Source organism: Melopsittacus undulatus, chromosome 10 (genome assembly GCF_012275295.1).
Source record: "Melopsittacus undulatus isolate bMelUnd1 chromosome 10, bMelUnd1.mat.Z, whole genome shotgun sequence".
Classification (NCBI taxonomy): Eukaryota; Metazoa; Chordata; class Aves; order Psittaciformes; family Psittaculidae; genus Melopsittacus; species Melopsittacus undulatus.
In genome coordinates this window covers 30,026,340-30,044,329 of record NC_047536.1, presented here as the reverse complement: position 1 = coordinate 30,044,329, position 17,990 = coordinate 30,026,340, and the positions used below count along the sequence as shown (strand labels likewise).

The 17,990-nt window shown below is 49.6% G+C and overlaps 1 protein-coding gene across 2 annotated transcripts; it reads left to right on the top strand.

The window, feature by feature from the left end:
• Positions 1–2,737: 2,737 nt before the first annotated feature.
• On the top strand, positions 2,738–9,112 carry SLC2A10 (solute carrier family 2 member 10). 2 transcript variants are annotated; one of them, XM_005146812.3, is made up of 5 exons: positions 2,738–2,775; positions 4,906–6,279; positions 7,261–7,383; positions 7,914–8,049; positions 8,707–9,112. In XM_005146812.3, exons 1-5 carry the CDS (start codon positions 2,772–2,774, stop codon positions 8,801–8,803), a joined length of 1,734 nt encoding a protein of 577 aa, XP_005146869.2. In that variant the 5' UTR covers positions 2,738–2,771; the 3' UTR covers positions 8,804–9,112. The 2 variants fall into 2 exon arrangements, with proteins under 2 accessions (XP_005146869.2, XP_033922786.1); XM_034066895.1 differs by having other exon boundaries at positions 8,704–9,112.
• Positions 9,113–17,990: the final 8,878 nt, after the last annotated feature.

The following is a 17,990-nucleotide window of genomic DNA, read 5'->3' as shown; positions in this document are numbered from 1 at the left end:
GGAGGGAGCAAGGCTAGAAACAAGCTGGCAGACACGAAGCTTGAGCCAGTCCTGGTGGATCCAACCTCTTCTCATGCAGAGCTTAGGGACAAAACTACTCATTCAACAGGCCCAGAACACTCAATAGCTACAAATGGTACAGTAAGAAAGAGGTACTCTAGAAACCACAAAGGAAGATTTTTCTCACACACACACACACCATTATCCTGGCTGTACATCAGAGTGGGTCTTCACCTTCCTTTTTAGAGGACCATAACCTCCAGCCACACACAGTGTTGACGCAGCAGCCACATTTCTGTACATACTGATGTCATCTCTTTGACCACCTTTGGTAAACATACCGTAAAGCTCTGCCTATACTCCCCAGGACATTGCTTCCGTGATGTCTGGGCTGATAATACTTATTGCCCTGCCAGAGAAAAGGAAGCCTGCAGAAAATGGTGGGGTGGCACTGGAGAAGGAAGGAATTGTTCAGGTAAACTGCAGATCACATAGCCAAGGGTGGGTTTACCCAGTGGCTCCTTTAGACTGTAGGTCCCATGGGAAACCATGCATGGGTGACATCTCCTGCAGTTCACAACACAGCTCACACAAAATGCCTGGGCTTGAGCTCCGGGGAGTAGCTGTGGGGGCCAGAGATCACAGGCAAGACCACACTGCATCCTCAGCATCCTCATGTTCCCAAAATGTGGAACATTAGCCCAGGCACAAAGCTGTTGAGTCAGCTGCCCATCATGAACTGGCCCCATAGGCAGGGTCTTGGGAAGAGAGAAAATTGCAGTCATTTCTCCAAGTGTTGTCAGAGCTGGTTGTGATTTCAGAGGTATTTAAACTACTTTCATCTGAATTGCAAATCCTATTGAAAAGCTTTTTTCCATTAACACCATTGGTTTCTGGGGGCTGGTGTTCATGTTTGAAGCCATTGTTTCCCCAAATGTGTGATCCCTGTGCAGCTGTCTCTTGCATCAGATAAAAGGTTTTAGAAGAGGTATTTTTACATACTTTATTTCCATTGAAATTAGAGTATATGAATGGGAAGCATTTATTTAATCTATAAACCAGGTAGATGATTTGAAACACTTTCTATATTCACTATGAATTTGAGAAGGAGCAAAACCAAATCCTTTGATCAACTGCTGCCTGTATTGCAGACCAGATATCCAACAGACTAAAGCTGAAAGGATATGCATGATCTGGGGTTGCCCATCTCAAGCATCCCAAAACTGTGAGAGCAAAAATAGTTGGCACCACTGGTCTGCAGAGACTTCCACAACTTGACCTGTAGTGTAGCAAAAAGCTTTACCAGTGCAGGCTCTACAGAGCATTGGGCTGGAGCTTGTGTTGTTATAACTTTGTGATTAGAATCATAGGATCCCAGAATGGTTTGGGTTGGAAGGGACCTTAAATCTCATCCAGTCCCTACCCCTGCCATGGGCAGGGACCCCTTCCACTGGAGCAGTTTGTTCCAAGCCCCTGTGTCCAACCTGGCCTTGAGCACTGCCAGGGATGGGGCAGCCACAGCTTCTCTGGGCACCCTGTGCCAGCACCTCAGCACCCTCACAGGGAAGAGCTTCTGCCTGAGAGCTTGTCTCAATCTGCCGTCTGTCAGCCTAAAGCCATTCCCTCTTGTCCTGTTGCTGCCTTTATAAAAAGTCCCTCTCCAGGTTTCTTGTTATTCCCTTTAGGCACTGGAACCTGCTCTAACATCTCCTGGAGCTTTCTCTTCTCCAGGCTGAATAACCCCAGCTCTCTCAGCCTGTCTTCTTTTTGGCAGTCCCTGTTGCATGGCTCTGGGTGCAAGCCCACCCCAGGCCTGGGACAGCACATCTTCCCTTGCACTGGTCCCCACACCAAGTTACAGCAATCTAAACATCATGCATACAACTGCAGTTTGCATGAAGAGGACCCAGGGAGAATGTTTGCATTGTGTTAAAGAGTTTTGAAAGCACTTCTAGGCCTCTCTAGTTCTGCAAAATCTGTGTTTTGCAAACTGGACTTTGGGATTTATAAATTTAGGCTCAGTCTCAGAAAAAAAATCTTTGTACCCAAGTGCATGTCCCAGTGTATTTTATGCAGCTGAAATGTTTCTGTTCCACTCAGCAGAAAGAGAATGTTAATTGCAAGGTAAGTTGAATGCTGAAACGCTTCCCCTAATGGAGCACGATTCAAAGGGAAGGAGATAAGCTGGAGAGACTGTGAAGAAAGTAGAGAGTGCAGACTCAATCATGCTGCTCTCCTTTTAGGTTTGCAATGGTCGCTCATTTCCCATCAGGCTTTCTTTGGCTTTCCAGCCGAGCTACTTAAGAATAAACTGTCGGTCTCCTGTGGGCTTTCTAGAGACTTTCTGATCTACAGGGGTGAAGCTCTGCATTTGAGGGGGTCCTGCCGTCAGCGGGGAGATTCCTGTTCCTGACTCAAGTGCGATAGCCTGGGGACAGAGCTGTCATTCCAGCACCCGGAGCCATACCCTGCCACATCCTCCTTTCTATCCCAATTCCCAATTATCCCCGCGGTCACACGACCCTGGGCCCCCTGCGCCTGCCAGCGGGAGCCGCACGGAGCAGCCTCGGGTCCCGCATCCCTCCCGGCTCACTCACCGCGCTCCGGCTCTCCGGGGCCGCGCACACCGCGCCGGGGGGCGGGCAGGGCGACTGCAAGCCCCAGGCTGCGCGGCCGGGAGGCTGCGCGGCAGCGACGTGGCGCTGCACGGCCCCGCTCCGGCCGCCGGACCCCGACCGCTCCGCTCCGCCCCGCTCCGCGCCCGCCGCGCCATGGGTGAGTGCCGCGGGGACGGGATGGGACGGGAGCGGGAGGCAGCGGGACCCCCGTCGTCGGGACAGGGCAGCCGGGCTGGGAGAGGGCGCGTCCTGCCCCGGGGAAAACTCCATCCCCCAAAGTTTCCAACTTTTCCTGAAGGCTGGAAGTGCATCCCCCTCCCCCAGCCCTCTCTGTTGTGGTTTTGCGCTCCCCCCAGTACATACCGAAAACGTGCAGTGATTTCCCGCAGCGCAGCCGTCCCGGGAGCCGAGAGAGGAAGAGGGGACTAAGGGGGGAGCGCGCAGGGAGCTTTGCGCGGGGCGTTTTGCTGCAGGCAGCGGCCTTGGTGTGAGTGCAGAGAGGAGCTGAAGCTTTGCAAACGGCCGGTCAACAGCACGGGCACTGCCCAGTCCTGGATCACTGCCTCCGGCCGGTTTGCCATCGGCAGAGCTCCATGCGAGACCCTCTGAGCTAACTGTCCTCATACGGTGACCTGAAGAGCCCCCAGGTTCCCCAACTACATCAGAACAGACTATCTACAAAACTGGCTTTTCATCCACGTTGTATCACTGCTCATTAAGCTAACAAGCACTGCAGCAAAACGCAGTAGAATCAGTGTGGCTATGTGCATCTGATTGAGTTTGTGGCTTGAAACTAATGGCATGCCCATGTTAAGCAAAGCCTTTTGTTCTCAGTGAGCAAATATTTTTCTAATTATCTGTAAAACATATGTACAAGGTGATAAAAGCAGTGCAGGTCACACAGAGTGTGGTGGAGGGACTGGTGTGTAGCTGGGATGGTGTAAGGAACACAAACAGAACAGAGGGTTACAGAATAAATACAAATATAAATACAGCCATCGCTGAGAAATAACCTTTACAACAAGCTCCAATTAAAGGCCAAATAGAGACACCTCCTATGAAACACAGCTTGTGAGGGGAAAGAAGCCCTTAGGCAGGGTGAGGAAAGTTTTCCATGATCTGGTAGTTGTGTCCACATTTTTTTCCACATGCAGTATACTAAAGCAGTTAAGTATTTCTAATTAAACAAAGTCAATGTGAGAATACAGATAACATTACATGCTGAGAACCAGCACAAACTTCAAAGCTAATGCACTTTGCCTATGCCTTCAAAACTGTAATAGGGGTGACTCTGTCACAGCTGGTCCCAAGAGGTCCCTACATCAGCACTGGCTTTCACACCACATGCAGTCCCCCATGCCATAATATGACTGATGGGTCACACATGGTCACCCTTTCATCCTTTCCCCAGGATGAGAGGTATCTGCAGCAAGCACCTTGGTTTTCTTGGGTTATTTGGGGTAGGATGGTTTGGGTTTGTCTTGCTTTTGCTGTTGTTTCTTTTTCTTATTTTAGCTAAACTTTAATACTTACCCGACTTGCATGCTCAGTTATATAGGAAGGTCACGGTCAAAGAATCTCTTCTTGTATCTGGGACAGGCAACAGTGAGCTTTTCAGCTCATGATGTTTGTCCTGTAGTCCTCGACCAGCCTGAGGAGGCTGTGCCTGGCTCAGGCATCCCAGGCACTTGTGTTGCAGAAGGAGAGATGAAGAAATCAGGGCCACCCCCACAAAGTCATGCTGAGAGTGCAAGATTAACCAGGAGAAATAAACTCCTGCAAGCAGTGTTTTTAACAACAAGGTGGGAGTGAGAACGCAGAGCCTGCAGTGAGAGCTGGTGGTGCCACATGCACTGAAATGTGATAACACAGAACAATTTGGAATCAGAAAGCAGAAGCTGCATTTTCTGCCCAAAACAGGTTTTGTAATTAGAATCAATGGAGACCACAGAGGAACCCCCTGTACAACTCCAGGCACCACACATTACTGCCCTCCACTTAAATACAAGTCTTAACATTGTTAACAAAGTCCTGTTTTCATAGTTCTGCATTCCAGATAAGTGCCCCAGCAGCTAGTGGAAGTGTGTGCAGGCCTGGTGAGTTATGTGACCATCTGCAAGTGGCTCTCTGTACATGACTTAGTGACCTGTGGGGAAGTTCACCATCACAGCTTTGTAGATGGAAAACTTTGTGTGTCTTTGGAGAGTTTTTTTCCAGCCTGTGCCTGTTGATAGCTTACCTGCTAGCACCAGAAAACTCAATGTAGCATTGCTTGCTTGTTTTCCAGGTCGTGGACTGCTGGTCCTCCTGTTGTCTGCAACAGTCTCTCTCCTGGGTGGGCTGATATTTGGATACGAGCTGGGCATTATCTCCGGTGCACTGCTGCAGTTGCAGACAGACTTTCACCTCAGCTGCTTCAAGCAAGAAGTTCTTGTGAGTGCCCTTCTTATCGGAGCTCTCCTCGCCTCTCTGGTTGGGGGGATCCTCATTGACCACTATGGAAGGAGAAGAGCAATCCTGGTCAGCAACTTGGTCCTGTTGGTTGGCAGCCTTGTTCTTACACTGTCAAGGTCATTTCTTGGTCTGGTCATCGGGCGCATGACTGTGGGCTTTGCCATCTCTGTCTCATCCATGGCCTGCTGCATCTACGTCTCAGAAATGGTGGCTGCTCATCAGCGAGGGCTCCTGGTGTCTCTCTATGAAGCAGGCATCACCATAGGCATCCTACTGTCCTATGCACTGAATTACATCTTTGCGGATGTGGATGAGGGATGGAGGTACATGTTTGGATTGGCCATTGCCCCGACAGCCATGCAGTTCCTCAGCATCCTCTTTCTCCCAATGAACCCTGTTAAATTAAGCTCATGGGATTCTGACTGCCAGAAGGGCCTCATTCAATTGCAGGACACTGAGGAAAAAGCAGCAGGAAAGCGTGAGCCCTACAAGAAGGATTACTCATTTCTTGACCTTTTCAGAACCAGAGACAACATGAGAAGGCGGACTTTGGTGGGCCTGGGACTGGTGCTCTTCCAGCAGTTCACTGGGCAACCCAATGTGCTGGGCTATGCCTCCAAAATCTTCCACTCCGTGGGATTCCAGAGCAACTCCTCAGCAATCCTGGCTTCTGTTGGGCTGGGGGCAATAAAAGTGGTGGCCACACTCGTCGCGATGGCCTTTGCAGACAAGGCTGGCAGGAGGGTGCTGCTCATGGCTGGTTGTGTGGTGATGGCCATTTCTGTCACCACCATCAGCCTCACCAGCCGTGTTGCTCCACTGGCCATGGCCAGGGACTGCAAAGTAGCCGCAGATGCCAATGGATCCCACAGCCTCACCCAGCACGCCCTGGCACCATTATCCTCCAAGTCTGCTGTATCACCCATCCCACCAGCATCAGATGCTGTCAGAAGTCAGGCAGACCCTGGTTTCGCTGCCACGAGGAGCCTTTCAGAAGTTTTTACAAGTACTCAAACCAGAGAGGTTGTTGCTGATTCTTCCCTCACTCAGAAAAGGGGCTTTGTAGGTCAGTCCAAAAGAGAGACAGTGGCAAGCACAGGCCCTCCGTTTGGTGGTGCTCCCTGGACAGAACATATGGTCTTAAATTGGATTACGCTGCTGAGCATGATGGCTTTTGTGAGCGCCTTCTCAATTGGATTTGGACCAAGTAAGTATGGTGTTTATATCTACCCTTGCACTAACTCAGAGAATAAAACTAGGGCTGATCCTTACAGTCTGCTTGAAACATTCATTATGTGTCTGCTTTACCAAGCAGCTCAGTGTCTGGGAACTGGAAATACATCCCCTTCTGCCCACAGAATCATTTTCTAACATTGCATCTCTGTCAGCTACAGGGCTGGTACAGCACTAGAATAACTCTCTTTCATTCTTCCTGGCACCCTGGTGAGGAGGTAAATAGAGGGCTCAGGACAGAGGGACTGAGGGGCTTCAGCTGTATGATAAAGTCAGTGCAGAACTGGAAGTGGGACCTCTTTAGAAGTTTCTCTGTATCAGTTGGTCTTTTTCTGAAATCATTATTCATCAGATGAGAACAGAGATTAGCTCTCACTTCCATGTAAGCTCTACTGTTTTCTGCCTTTTATTGCTTTAAAGCTTCTCCTTGATGTGAGAAACAGCATCTAATAAGAAAAAACATGAGTGATCAAGTTTCAAGTGAGCAAGGTTTGACTGTGACCTTGTCAATTATTTCAATCAAAGTAACTCTGGGATAGGAGAGACTAAGACATGTATTGCTTTAACTGTGACTTTAGCCCAAACATGTCATCATCTCCCTAACCCTACCCCTTTCTCATTTCATTTTTTACTACAAAGAGCATGTCCTGACAGCAGGTATGCTGTATGTTTTCCATCTCCCCTGCTTCCTTATTTGCTCCTTGGACCCATTCATTAATATTTCATTCTGTGGAGTTCTAAACATGGGAGTTTGAAGTGTTCTGCAGTGACCCAACACTGAGGCTGATGAATGTTTGACACCACCAGCAACAGGTGCTGGGTGAAGCCCAGTTTAAAGCCCCTGCTGAAATCTCCCTTGCCCAGTTTAAAGCCCCTGCTGAAATCTCCCTTGCCCATTTCCCAGATAAATTGCTTAACCCTGCACTTGTCTTCTTGATCTCTCTAATCCATCCAGTGACCTGGCTGGTCCTCAGTGAGATCTACCCTGCTGGGATAAGAGGAAGAGCCTTTGCCTTCTGTAACAGCTTTAACTGGGCTGCTAATTTACTGATCAGCCTCTCCTTCCTGGACCTTATTGGTAAGTGGCCATCCCACATCCCTCCATCTCCCACAGCAGGTTAGGGAAGGCAGCTACCTCAAGCCATTTGGAGATTGAGTGGCATTTTGAACCCTGGGAACTTGAATAGGTGTGACCCTGATCCCTCTGAGTGCAGAGACACCAGCAGCACTGGTGTGAGCCCCTCTGTCACTGCTTCCGTAAGAATCATCCAGCGCCCACTGGGCTGCACTGCAGTACTGCAGTATCAGGAAACTGGATTTTTTTCAGCTTTCATACCAGCAGCCCTACAACATTGCTTTCTAGCAGATCCCTCAATTGATGCACATTGCTGGGCCCTGGAGCTTGGTTGCCTTCCCCTTTCCTCTTGTGTGCTGCTGGCAAAGCCTGGCATCTTCTCCCTGTCCAATTCCCAGTTCAGACTTTGCACATAAGGAGCTTCCCTTCCCTGCTGAGTGCTTCTCAAAATAAGATGCCCCTCACAGTAAGCAGCCAGCTTCCTTCATGTCTCCACCTCCAGTGGACCCTCATGCGCTTGAATCTCTCTGCAGATGCCATTGGTTTCTCTTGGATGTTTCTTCTCTACGGACTGATGGGAGTGATGGCTGTTATATTCATTTACCTTTTTGTTCCGGAAACAAAGGGACAGTCCTTAGAGGAGATAGAGCAGCAGTTCTCCAGGAAACGGTACGTGTGCTGTTGCACCATTGCGAGCGGCTGGCTTTGGGAGCTTCTCACCAGCAGTCCCTGAGGTCTGTAGCACTGGGCAGCTCAGGGCTGTTGCAGAGTCTGGTCAGTGCTGCCAAGAAGCTCTCAGTTTTGTGGCAGGGCGATGGGATGGGGTGTAAGAGCTGCAGTGCAGTTCATCAGCTGGTTGCTGTCCTGAGCCTTGTGGCTGTGCTGCTGGAGGGCACTTGGTAACACTTGGGAGGAAGAGGGATAAAACTAGGGCTTGTGGTTGAGGGAAAGAGAATGGGACCAGAGCACGGGACAGGCAGCTCAGGACAGCAAGAAGGCAGCAGGGGACAGTAGTCCTGTCGTTTCACCATAGAGTAATCTTGGACTGATCCTCCTCTGGGGCAGAGACGTCTCCTTTAACACAGGCTCTCACCAGTAATTTCCATGCCAAGCCTGTGATGGGGCAGGGCAGATCAGATGTTTGTGCCTTTCTGGTTGTGAAGGAGGTGGCAGGACAGGAATGCTGGAGCAGAAGGAGGTTGTGCAGCCACAGAGCTGCAGTGCCAAGGGGAGGGAGCACACCCACATGGAGGAGGTGATGCTGCAGACCCTTGCCTACCTTCTGGCTCCTCATGAGCTGCTGCTGACCTTTGCCATTCCCAGCAGGGTGTGGGAAGGAAACGTGTTGAAGCAGAAGCATGCAAGAGGAGCGAGCTGCACTCACGCACAGTACCAGAGAGTGGAGCATGGCAGCAGCACATGAAATGTGCCCACAGCATCGCCCTGAAGAGAGGAGCAGGCTACACCATAGGGACAGCTCTTTTCCATGGCCTTTAACTGGTAGTCCCTGCTCAGAGATGGTTCTCCCCACAGTGCCTTGGATATTGGGACTTACCAATAGCTGTCCTTTGGGCCCTTGAAGAATCATTGGTCCCAGGCAAGGAACATGTCTTTCATTTGATATCTTTTTCATGAGTTTGGGTTTTTTTTATCACCTGTTGTTTAAGGGATTAATGGTTTTGTACACAGGGATTAAAGCACGACTTTTGCTAGCAATGCTTTCATCTGCGCAGCTCATTTGTGAGCAAAGTGTATTATTTTCCAGTTCTTTGAAATACTTGATGCCTTACAGCGAGCACAGCACTGCAGGAGGAATGCATCAAACAGCAGCATACATCAATTTTGTTACTCTCTGTAACTTCTATGTAGGAGCCTGGAGTCTGAGCTGGGAGCTAATGCAGATAAATGCTCTGTTTTAGCAGAGACAGAATAAGTGCTGCTTCACCACATTCAAAAGGGTCAAGATCCAGCAGCTCACCCACCTGACTGCCCAAGGCCTGTGCCTACACAAAGAGTAAAAGTCCATCTTGTGTGTGTTGGGCTGCTGCTTTTGTACACAGAGCCTGGCTTGCATTCATGACCAGGGTTTACATGTACAAAACCACACACAACATTGTGGTACCATCATGAAAACATCACCAAGTTTTCACCCCTTACAACTTCATGTTCTTTGATTAATTCACACCTCCTTCTGACACATCTACATTATAAAAAATCCACTCTACTGACACAATGCTCACTCCCACAACCTTGTGAGATGGGAGGAGCTGCTGTTCTGCTGAGCACCCAACCTTGCCTCTTCTGAACCCTCAGAGGAACCAAGTCCCAAAATTGAGTGCTTTCCCCCGAAAATGCAGCTCCTTGGGGAGCAGTGACTGCTACACTGGGTTGCCTGGTTGGCATTACAGGGACAACACAGGATGTGGCCATGTCACCCAAACCCTTATCTCAAATGGAAGCCCCCCAAACACTGTAAAATGATCTACCCTTGCCTATAATTCAGTCTGCGGCTGTCAGGTGTTTTGCCACTTTCAGGAGGTGCTTTCCTCTTCCCACTGAGAAATGGGGGTCACCCACAGCCTTCCTCACCCACCTCTGCATCGGCCACCCTGCTGCACCTCTGCTGCATCTGGACCTTGGCATTTCTGAGCTCCCACATGCGCTGCAGATGCTGTCATACCAAAGCACACAAGGATACCTATAAAACAAAACCCAGATGCTTTCTTTCTGCAAAAAGACTCATGAATACTGGGCTGTATCAGGGATGACTCTGATTTACTGGGGGGAAAAAAGCGTTGGTACTGTCCCAGAAATTAAAAATCAGCCTCTACATCACAGCTCCAGACTGTGACCAGGGTCGCACATTCACCAGGGGATCCCTGGCTGAGAAGAATGGGAGCCGGGGGCCATGCTTGCAAGCACGCCTATGCGTTTGGATGGAGGCGGGGTGCTGCGGAGGGCAGCCGAGCTCAAGGGCCGTTTGTCATCACGGGCTGGGACCTCTCGCCGCCGCCGAGCAGCGTCCTTCCAGGGCTCTCCAGCCCCGGAGCGGGGTGCACTGCGACAGGGCTGCCGCGAGGGGGCACCCCGGCACCGCTCACCGCCCTGCCGGCGCTACTCGGCACCGTAGGATCACCCTGGGGAGACACCAGGACCTAAATCTCAGCTCACTTCACCCTCGGACACAGGTCTGAGCCTATGGGACCCCCGCCCCACATATCTGGGGTGCCGCTGCCCCCTCATACTGTGCTCCGGGCTTGGCAGAGCCTGGAAAGAAGGGTGGTGTGAACGGGAATTCAGGGGCACCCCTGAGTGGTGCTGCCGGTGCAGGTAGGGCTGCCCTGGGGAGCAAAGGGATGGGGAAAGGGTGGGAACCCTTGGACCCCCCAGAGGGTTCAGGTCAAGGGGCTGGCTGGCTGCTGGGGCAGTGCTGAGGGGAGCAAGTTAGCCCTGGAGCAAAGAGGGCTACTGACACTGCCAGGCTCTGTGGGTGATGGTGTAGAAAGCTGGAAGTCAGCTTGTAGCAAGGAGGATTAATAAGCCTGTGATAAGAGGGCTGTTTTTTTCTGCTTTCTTCAGAAAATCAAAATGCAACTTTCCAGACCCAACAGCTTCAGCCCATGAAACAAGAAGAATCTGCAAGGGGCTGCCCAGCTTGTCACACAGAACACACCATGCTGGGGTGTCTGTGTCTGCAGCAAGCGCAAGGCAATGGCAAAGGAGGTACTGTGAGTGCCTCTGGGATGTTGCAGGGCAGAGACCCACCTCTGCTCTTGTAGCCATTGCAATGAGGACATATAAGCACCCAGGAAAGGATCCCTGCCAGACAGACCATCCCGAACCTGCCAGCTGGTGTCACGGGATCCTGCACCTTTCATCACAGCAGAGCTGGGTCAGTGACACTGGAAGATGGAAAAGCCATAAAGGAATGTTTAAACAAAAAGCTGAGGGAAAAGTCAGTGGGTGTGGAAATTCAAACTTGCACCCCTTGTGAGGAGGATGTGGCCAGTATCCAGGGTAAGAGCAGCAGGGAAATAAATGATGCAGCTGCAATGAATAAGGTGAGTTTATGTAGTACTGGCAGACCCACAGGAACAGTATTAAACAATCAAGTAAAGGCAAAACTTAGAGGTGTTTCTGCCCTTGTACCAGGAGTTTAAAAGAAATAAGATAATGCCAGGCTTTCTGATCACCCTGAATGACAACCCCAGACCAAGATGGGAGATCCCAGCTTCCATCAAGAAAAATACAGGGCCAGGACTGTGTTACTGACCCCTGATCAGGCTAAAGGAAACAATCAGCAGATACAAAAAGAGATTAGAGAAACCAGTCAGCTCAGTGACCCATCAGGCAGGAAGAGAGTGGTTTGGGATACAATAATGAGTCTCCTGGTCCAAGCAGCACTGGAAGCTACGAGGAGGGCTCCTGCTCTGGGGTTGGTGGGGAGTGGTGCACAGGACCTGCTTCACAAGGTGTTTGTGGGAGACCTGTTCTCTGCTAGTGACCACAAAACAACCAATTTAGTGCTGTAGTGGGAGAGAGCACACCAAATAAATCCAGCGTGTGGCTCTATGGTTCCAAGGAAGGGAAGTATGAAAAAAGAAGGTGATTGGTCAATAACAAACCAAAAAGGAGCAGACAGGGAGCAAGGAGCCTGCGAGCAGTCTGGAGGCGATTAAAACATGCTCTATTAAAGCCCAAATAAAACATGTGCCACAACTCAGAAAGAGCTGAGAGGTCCTAAAAAACACCCTGCCTGACTCACTGCTAAGGTTAAGGAGGTATCACAGGGAGAAGGTCAGTGTTTTAAAAGTGGAAAGGTTTCCCACATGAGGAGAAAAGGAAAACCCATAAAACACAGCAAGTAAAGTGTAGACAGAGAATTAAAAGAGCTAAAAAAGAGCATGAAGAGCTCCTTGTAAAGATATTTTTAAAGAAGTTTCTTTAAATATATCAGAAGCAAGAAGCTGGCTAAAGAACCATTGCTCAGCACAAAGGTACAATGGGGTACAAGGAGGATGGGGCAAGGCAGCTCAGACACAACTGAGGGTTGGTCTTCACTGCTGCAGGTACCTGGGAGATCCTCACACTCAGTTCATTCTTTGTAGCCCATAAGTTAAGGAATTAGATCAATTTGGCTTCACAAACGGCAACTGCACCAGGGGACTGGCAGGATGCTGGCATAGCTCCCACCTACAAACAAAGCTCTGGAAAGGGACCCTGGGAGCTGCATGGGGTCACATCCATCCCTACCAGGGTGGTTGGGTCTCAGCAGTGAGCAGAGATAGGCAGGTGAGAAAGAGCCAGCGGATGCGGCTTCCAAGGAGGAGAAGCTGCATTGTGAGTGTGCTGGGATGCTAGGAAAGTATTGGCTTGTGCCTGGTGAGGGAGAACCCAGCAAACAGCAGAAAGAGGAGAAGTTGCATGATGAGCATGCTGGGATGCTAGGAAGGTGTTGGTGTGTGCCTGGATAGGGAGAACCCAACGGACAGCAGAGGGACTTTTACAAAGAGATGTTGGCAAAATTATTTTTAAAGATTTACATTTACAAACAATGGTGTTTTTATGGATGGAAACTCAGGTAAAAGATATTCCTGTCTTGCAGGTAGCAAAGTGCAAGTTTTAACAGACAGGCTTTAAGGATAAATGAGATTCAGCGATAGGGTTGCCCAAGAATCTCTGCTGGGTCTGGTTTTATTCAGCACCTTCATTTGCAGCACTGGAAAGGGAATGGGCAGCAGAATCTCCAGGTTTGTGAGTGATGTTAAGCTCTTTTGTGAAGGAAAATATTTTGCCACTGACAATGGACTCCTTAAGAACTTTGCAAAAGTGAGTGGGCAAAAAGGGCAGAAGGATGGATGTGCCAGGGAACGCTGCAGGCTGATGCCAGAGGCCTCTAAAAGCCGTCTGGGGTTAGCATGGGTTGGAGGAGTCCTTGGTTGGGTGAGCTGGCTCCTTCCATCATCCTCTGACTGGACAAACGTGTCCCTGCTCTGAATTTGTGACCCATTAACACAGCAACAGGCTGTTTCTCTTTCTCTCTCCCCTGAGGCCAAGACCTCATAAGACTAGAGGATACAGAAATGCTTGAGGCAGTGATAAATCTTCTTTAGTGGGCTTTTATTTCCTTTTCTTTCACAATATTTTCTTTAGTTTCCTAGCCAAATTTTTTCTAAGGAAAGATTTCTGACTTCCTTTGAGCCACAGCTCAACATCTGTCCACATTGGGGGCTGAAGTAATACACTGTTAAGGGGTTTTGATGTCAAGCCCAAAACCCCACCAGGGATTTATGCAGCTCTCCCCTTTCCTCCCTCCTCCTCTTCAAACAGCCTTTCATTTGCTCTCACTAATTGTGCTGTCATGCCTTTCTTTTTTCCCCCGGTTGTGCAGACAGCCTTTCATGCAGACAGGTTTCGGTGACAGATGCCTGTGCCATGAGCTTTAAGAGGAGGCGGGTTTGCTGCAGAGCATGAGCATCGTCTGAACGCACCGAGCAGCGCTGAAATGATCCAGGCACCCATCCAGCCTGGGATGGATTAGGCAGTGGCTTCCCTGCTCCCCCCTGCCCCAAGTTGCTGCTGGATAATCGCTGCCGGCCAGGAGAGCCCTGCCAGCCCCAGCCCACCCACAGGCATCACTTGCTGCTCTAAGTGGGTAGGGAAAGATTAGCTGAGAATCACTTGGAAAATGGGCGAGTCTTCAGGAGGAGTTGGGCTGGGGACAAGGGCCCTGCTTCCCAAGGGAGGTGGCTGTGAGAGGAGCACAGCCAGGATGGGGGGGATTGCACAGGGTTGAACAAAGCAGTTCTGGGCTGTGTCCCTTCCTCAGGCATACACAGCAAGAGTCTTATGATGGGTGTGAAGACCAATGCACTCTGAGCTGGGGACTGTGTAAATAACCTGCTCAAATGGAAACCTGCTCTCAGGCTTTGTCTACAAAAGGAGAACAACACTTTAAAGCAGCTATCACGTCAGAAGGCATCAGGGACACAACCAGAAGCTAACACTGGAGAGGCTCAAAGCTTGAATTTCCTCAAGGTTGTGTTTGTGCCCAAGGTGACTGTTTTTAGCAGGAAGACTGGCATACAGCAAGTGGAGCAATGCACAAGTATGTAGATGATCCTTATTCTGTTACTTGTTTTACAGCTCTTCTTTCAGTCAGAGGATAGGGAGGACAGTGAGGGGCTAGCCCTCATTACTGGTCACAGAGAGCTCCTCAGAGCAGGCTGGATACCCAGTTCAGGGTGCTCCGCAGACCTGCCTGGGTCCTCTGCTGCCCCTTCCCTGCAGGGTCCCTGTTGGATGCCACCTGGCAGCCCTATTCACCTCCTACTGCTCCCCAAGGTCCTCATTTCCCTGCTGCAAAGGAAATAGCTGCAAAAGCCACTGCCCTGAGCTCTGCACTGTGGAGTCAATACCCTAACAGAACAGGAAGCAAATTAGATATTTATCCCTTTTTAACCCAATTATGATTTTTTCTTGTTTTAAACACCTGTCTACAAAGATTTCCGAGACAAACAGAGAAGCAATTTATCTGTCCCAGAATGCAGACCCGCACAGGGATGGGCTGGGAGGTGGTAGGGGACACTCTGCACTGACTTGAAGGAGAAGTTACAGTGCACTGGTAGGGTTGACTTTTAAATAAGACTGCCAATTGACCTTCCTCTCTTACATGTGCTCCTGTAGTGTGCTGTAGTCAAAATCTGAATGATGTAAGAAATAAGTACAAACCTTGGCTTGCTACTGTTGGTCCAGATTGGCTGCAGAAACAAGCTTGAACATAGGCAGTGCAGAATTTGAGGGGCAGCATGTACCATCACCGAGTCCTCAAGCTCCAGCTCTGGTAACATGACCTAGGTAACAGACAAAAAGCAAAGGTGCTGTCAGTCCCTGCTGCAAATGCTCCCACAACTCAGTAGAGAAATGTGGGATGGGGATCCATGTCCTGCTTGTGCACGTGAAGGCAGCAAGCTCAAGGGTTGGATCCTGCTTAATCTCTGCTTGGGGGGATACGGAGTTGGATGAAAGGAGCCAGGATATATGAAATACGATAACTGGAAAAAATACAAACCAGAGGATGGGCTGTTTAATGCACTACAGACCCAGCAAAACAACCAGAGCTCAACAAAAAGCGTTCTTCATATAGAAACAAAGATAGTGGCTCAATCTGAGGAGAACCTGGCAGGAGAAGGGTGTTCTGAGATGTGTTTTCTTAGCTTGTGTTTTCCAGCACTGTGCTGATCAGACCCAAGCCTAGCATGCAGTGGCGGCTTCCTCCTTCCACTTCACCTCTCTAAAGTGCTTCTTTCAGCACAAGCACCTCCAAGTTCCCCTTCTTTGGTGTCTGTAGCTTGCACCCTTGTTCTTCCTGCTCTACCTGCCCTTCTTGCTACTGCTTCTGCCTCTGGCCTCAGCTTTCCCACCCCTGAGGTCTTCCCTCTGCTGACTGAATTAGTAGGAGAGTTGCTGTCACATTTAATCACAGGGGTAAAGTAGGGATAGGAAGATGAAGTCTCCCCCAGCCATCAGAATGTTGATGGTTTGCAGGGTGGGTTGCTCTGACAGGTTACCCACCAAGAAAAGCCTGTTGTCCTTAGGGAGGTAAGATACCTTAGGCTAGGAGTGAGACCTCAGGTACAGTACTGGGTGATGCAGAAGTCATTGCTTGTCCTGGAACCTAACAAGTCAAATTCTGTCTCTGGATAAGCAGAAATCACATAATTACTGGTGAGTTTTTCCTGTTGTCTCCAGGTCTTTTGGGGCCATTGAGCTGAGCTCTCCCCACTGGGGATGGTTTTCTCATTGCCATGATGGCAGGAGCTGCAAGGAGCCAGCAGTTGTCAGGAGTTATTTCCTCTTGGAAAAGCCCTTTGAGAGGGTCTGGGGGAAATCCTCATGCTCAGACACCACAGCCCCACCGTGACAGCCCTGGCACCAGAGCCCCGAGGGTGCCAGTGCTCACTGACAGCTCCTGGGGGTAACAACCACCTTTTTGTTCTCGCTGAAGCTCACAGCTGAGTCCTGGTGCCTGATGTGACCTCCAGCAGCAATACAAATACAAACGTCAGGACTGTGACTATTAATAGTGTTTCTATTCCTGCTGCCATTATGATTGCTTTTTTGCTACTATTAATAATAATATTTACATATGCAAAACCACAGATGCAAAACAGATGGTTTGGTTGGGACTTCTGAAAAAAAGCCTTGTCTCTGCCACATCTATTTATGACAAGGAGAGAGGGTTAACCACACAGAGTGCCATATAGAGAACAAATAGATGGGGAAAAAGAATGAAATAATTCCTTCCATATTCCTGACAGAGGCCAAAACTTATCCAATCCCTCTTTTCTACTTCTCTCCTTTCTAGCATTTGAGACTCTTTTCCAATACCAGGTCAGGGATGGTTTCCATATTTGTTCAGACTTGTCTAATTTTATTTTCCAGTTCAGCTATTATTTTTTCAGATGCAGCTTTTCCTGATGGGTGGAAAATACAAAAGGAATCACTCATCTGCTCCCTGCAAGCTTTTTCCTGACCGCTGGGAAGCTCAGGCACTATTCCAGGCCTGGAGTAAACCTTGCCTTGTGGAGAAAACTTGATCCTTGTTTGCCGAGTTCACATGTCTGGGAATAATTTAAGCTAAGGAGAAAAGTGAAAGTGAGAAAGACTACCACCACCCCGAGCCCATCTCATCCCCTCCACCATGCAGCCCTGCCTAGGAAGATGGCTGTGGCCATGCAAGATGAACAACTGCATCTCCACAACTCACCAGCACTGTAAAGCAAGAAAGGGGCAGCACGGGGCAGGGCAAGACTTTTGGCAGCTTCACCCAGGCTTGTTTTGCAGAGATGGAAAATAATGGAGAGCCTGCTTCCAGTGGTGGCTGCTGTAGGGCTGGGCTGTCTCAGGGACACAGCAGCAGGGAGCTGAGGGCTTGGTTTGGGTGACCAACTTGCTCTTTGCTCCTGCTTTTCCTGCAAGGGTGAGGAGGAGCTGAAGGACCAGGCTGAAACAAGGACTTCTCTGGCCTGCATTGATAAGTAGCTTTGAACTGGAATTCTGCAAGAATCCCACCAGCATGAACAGCTTCCCTGTGGGCATGCTTTGGTCTCCTGTTCATGTATTTATGGTTGAGTGAGCACCACTGGCTCCCCCACACCCATGGGTGTCATGTTTGTGGCCAACAGGACTCCCCAGTCCTCTCCTACTGGCAAACACCCTTGGGGAGATCCTGATTTCCCCAAGTAACCCCAGGCCCAGCTGCTCCTTCCATGAGCAGGAGAAGAAAGAGGAGGAGGAGGAAGGGTCTGTATTCTCTGCCATAACACAGCGATGCTTAAATGGAGAAAGGCACTGGACAGCATGCTAATGAGTACAGTGCAGCATCCCCAAGCACTAAAGAGTAATAAAGTACCCCACAAACTAAAAAGCCCCCAAGTGCTGCTGAGGACTAAGTAGTCCCTGAATACTCACATCTCTCTCAGGTCAAATTCCACTCTTTAAACCAATCCCCATTACACTTTACACATCAGACTGTAGAAGGCCTCAGAGGGGCTGTTAGGGTCTATTGTAGGGGAATAAAGCAAGTGTCAAAAAAGACTTTTAATACC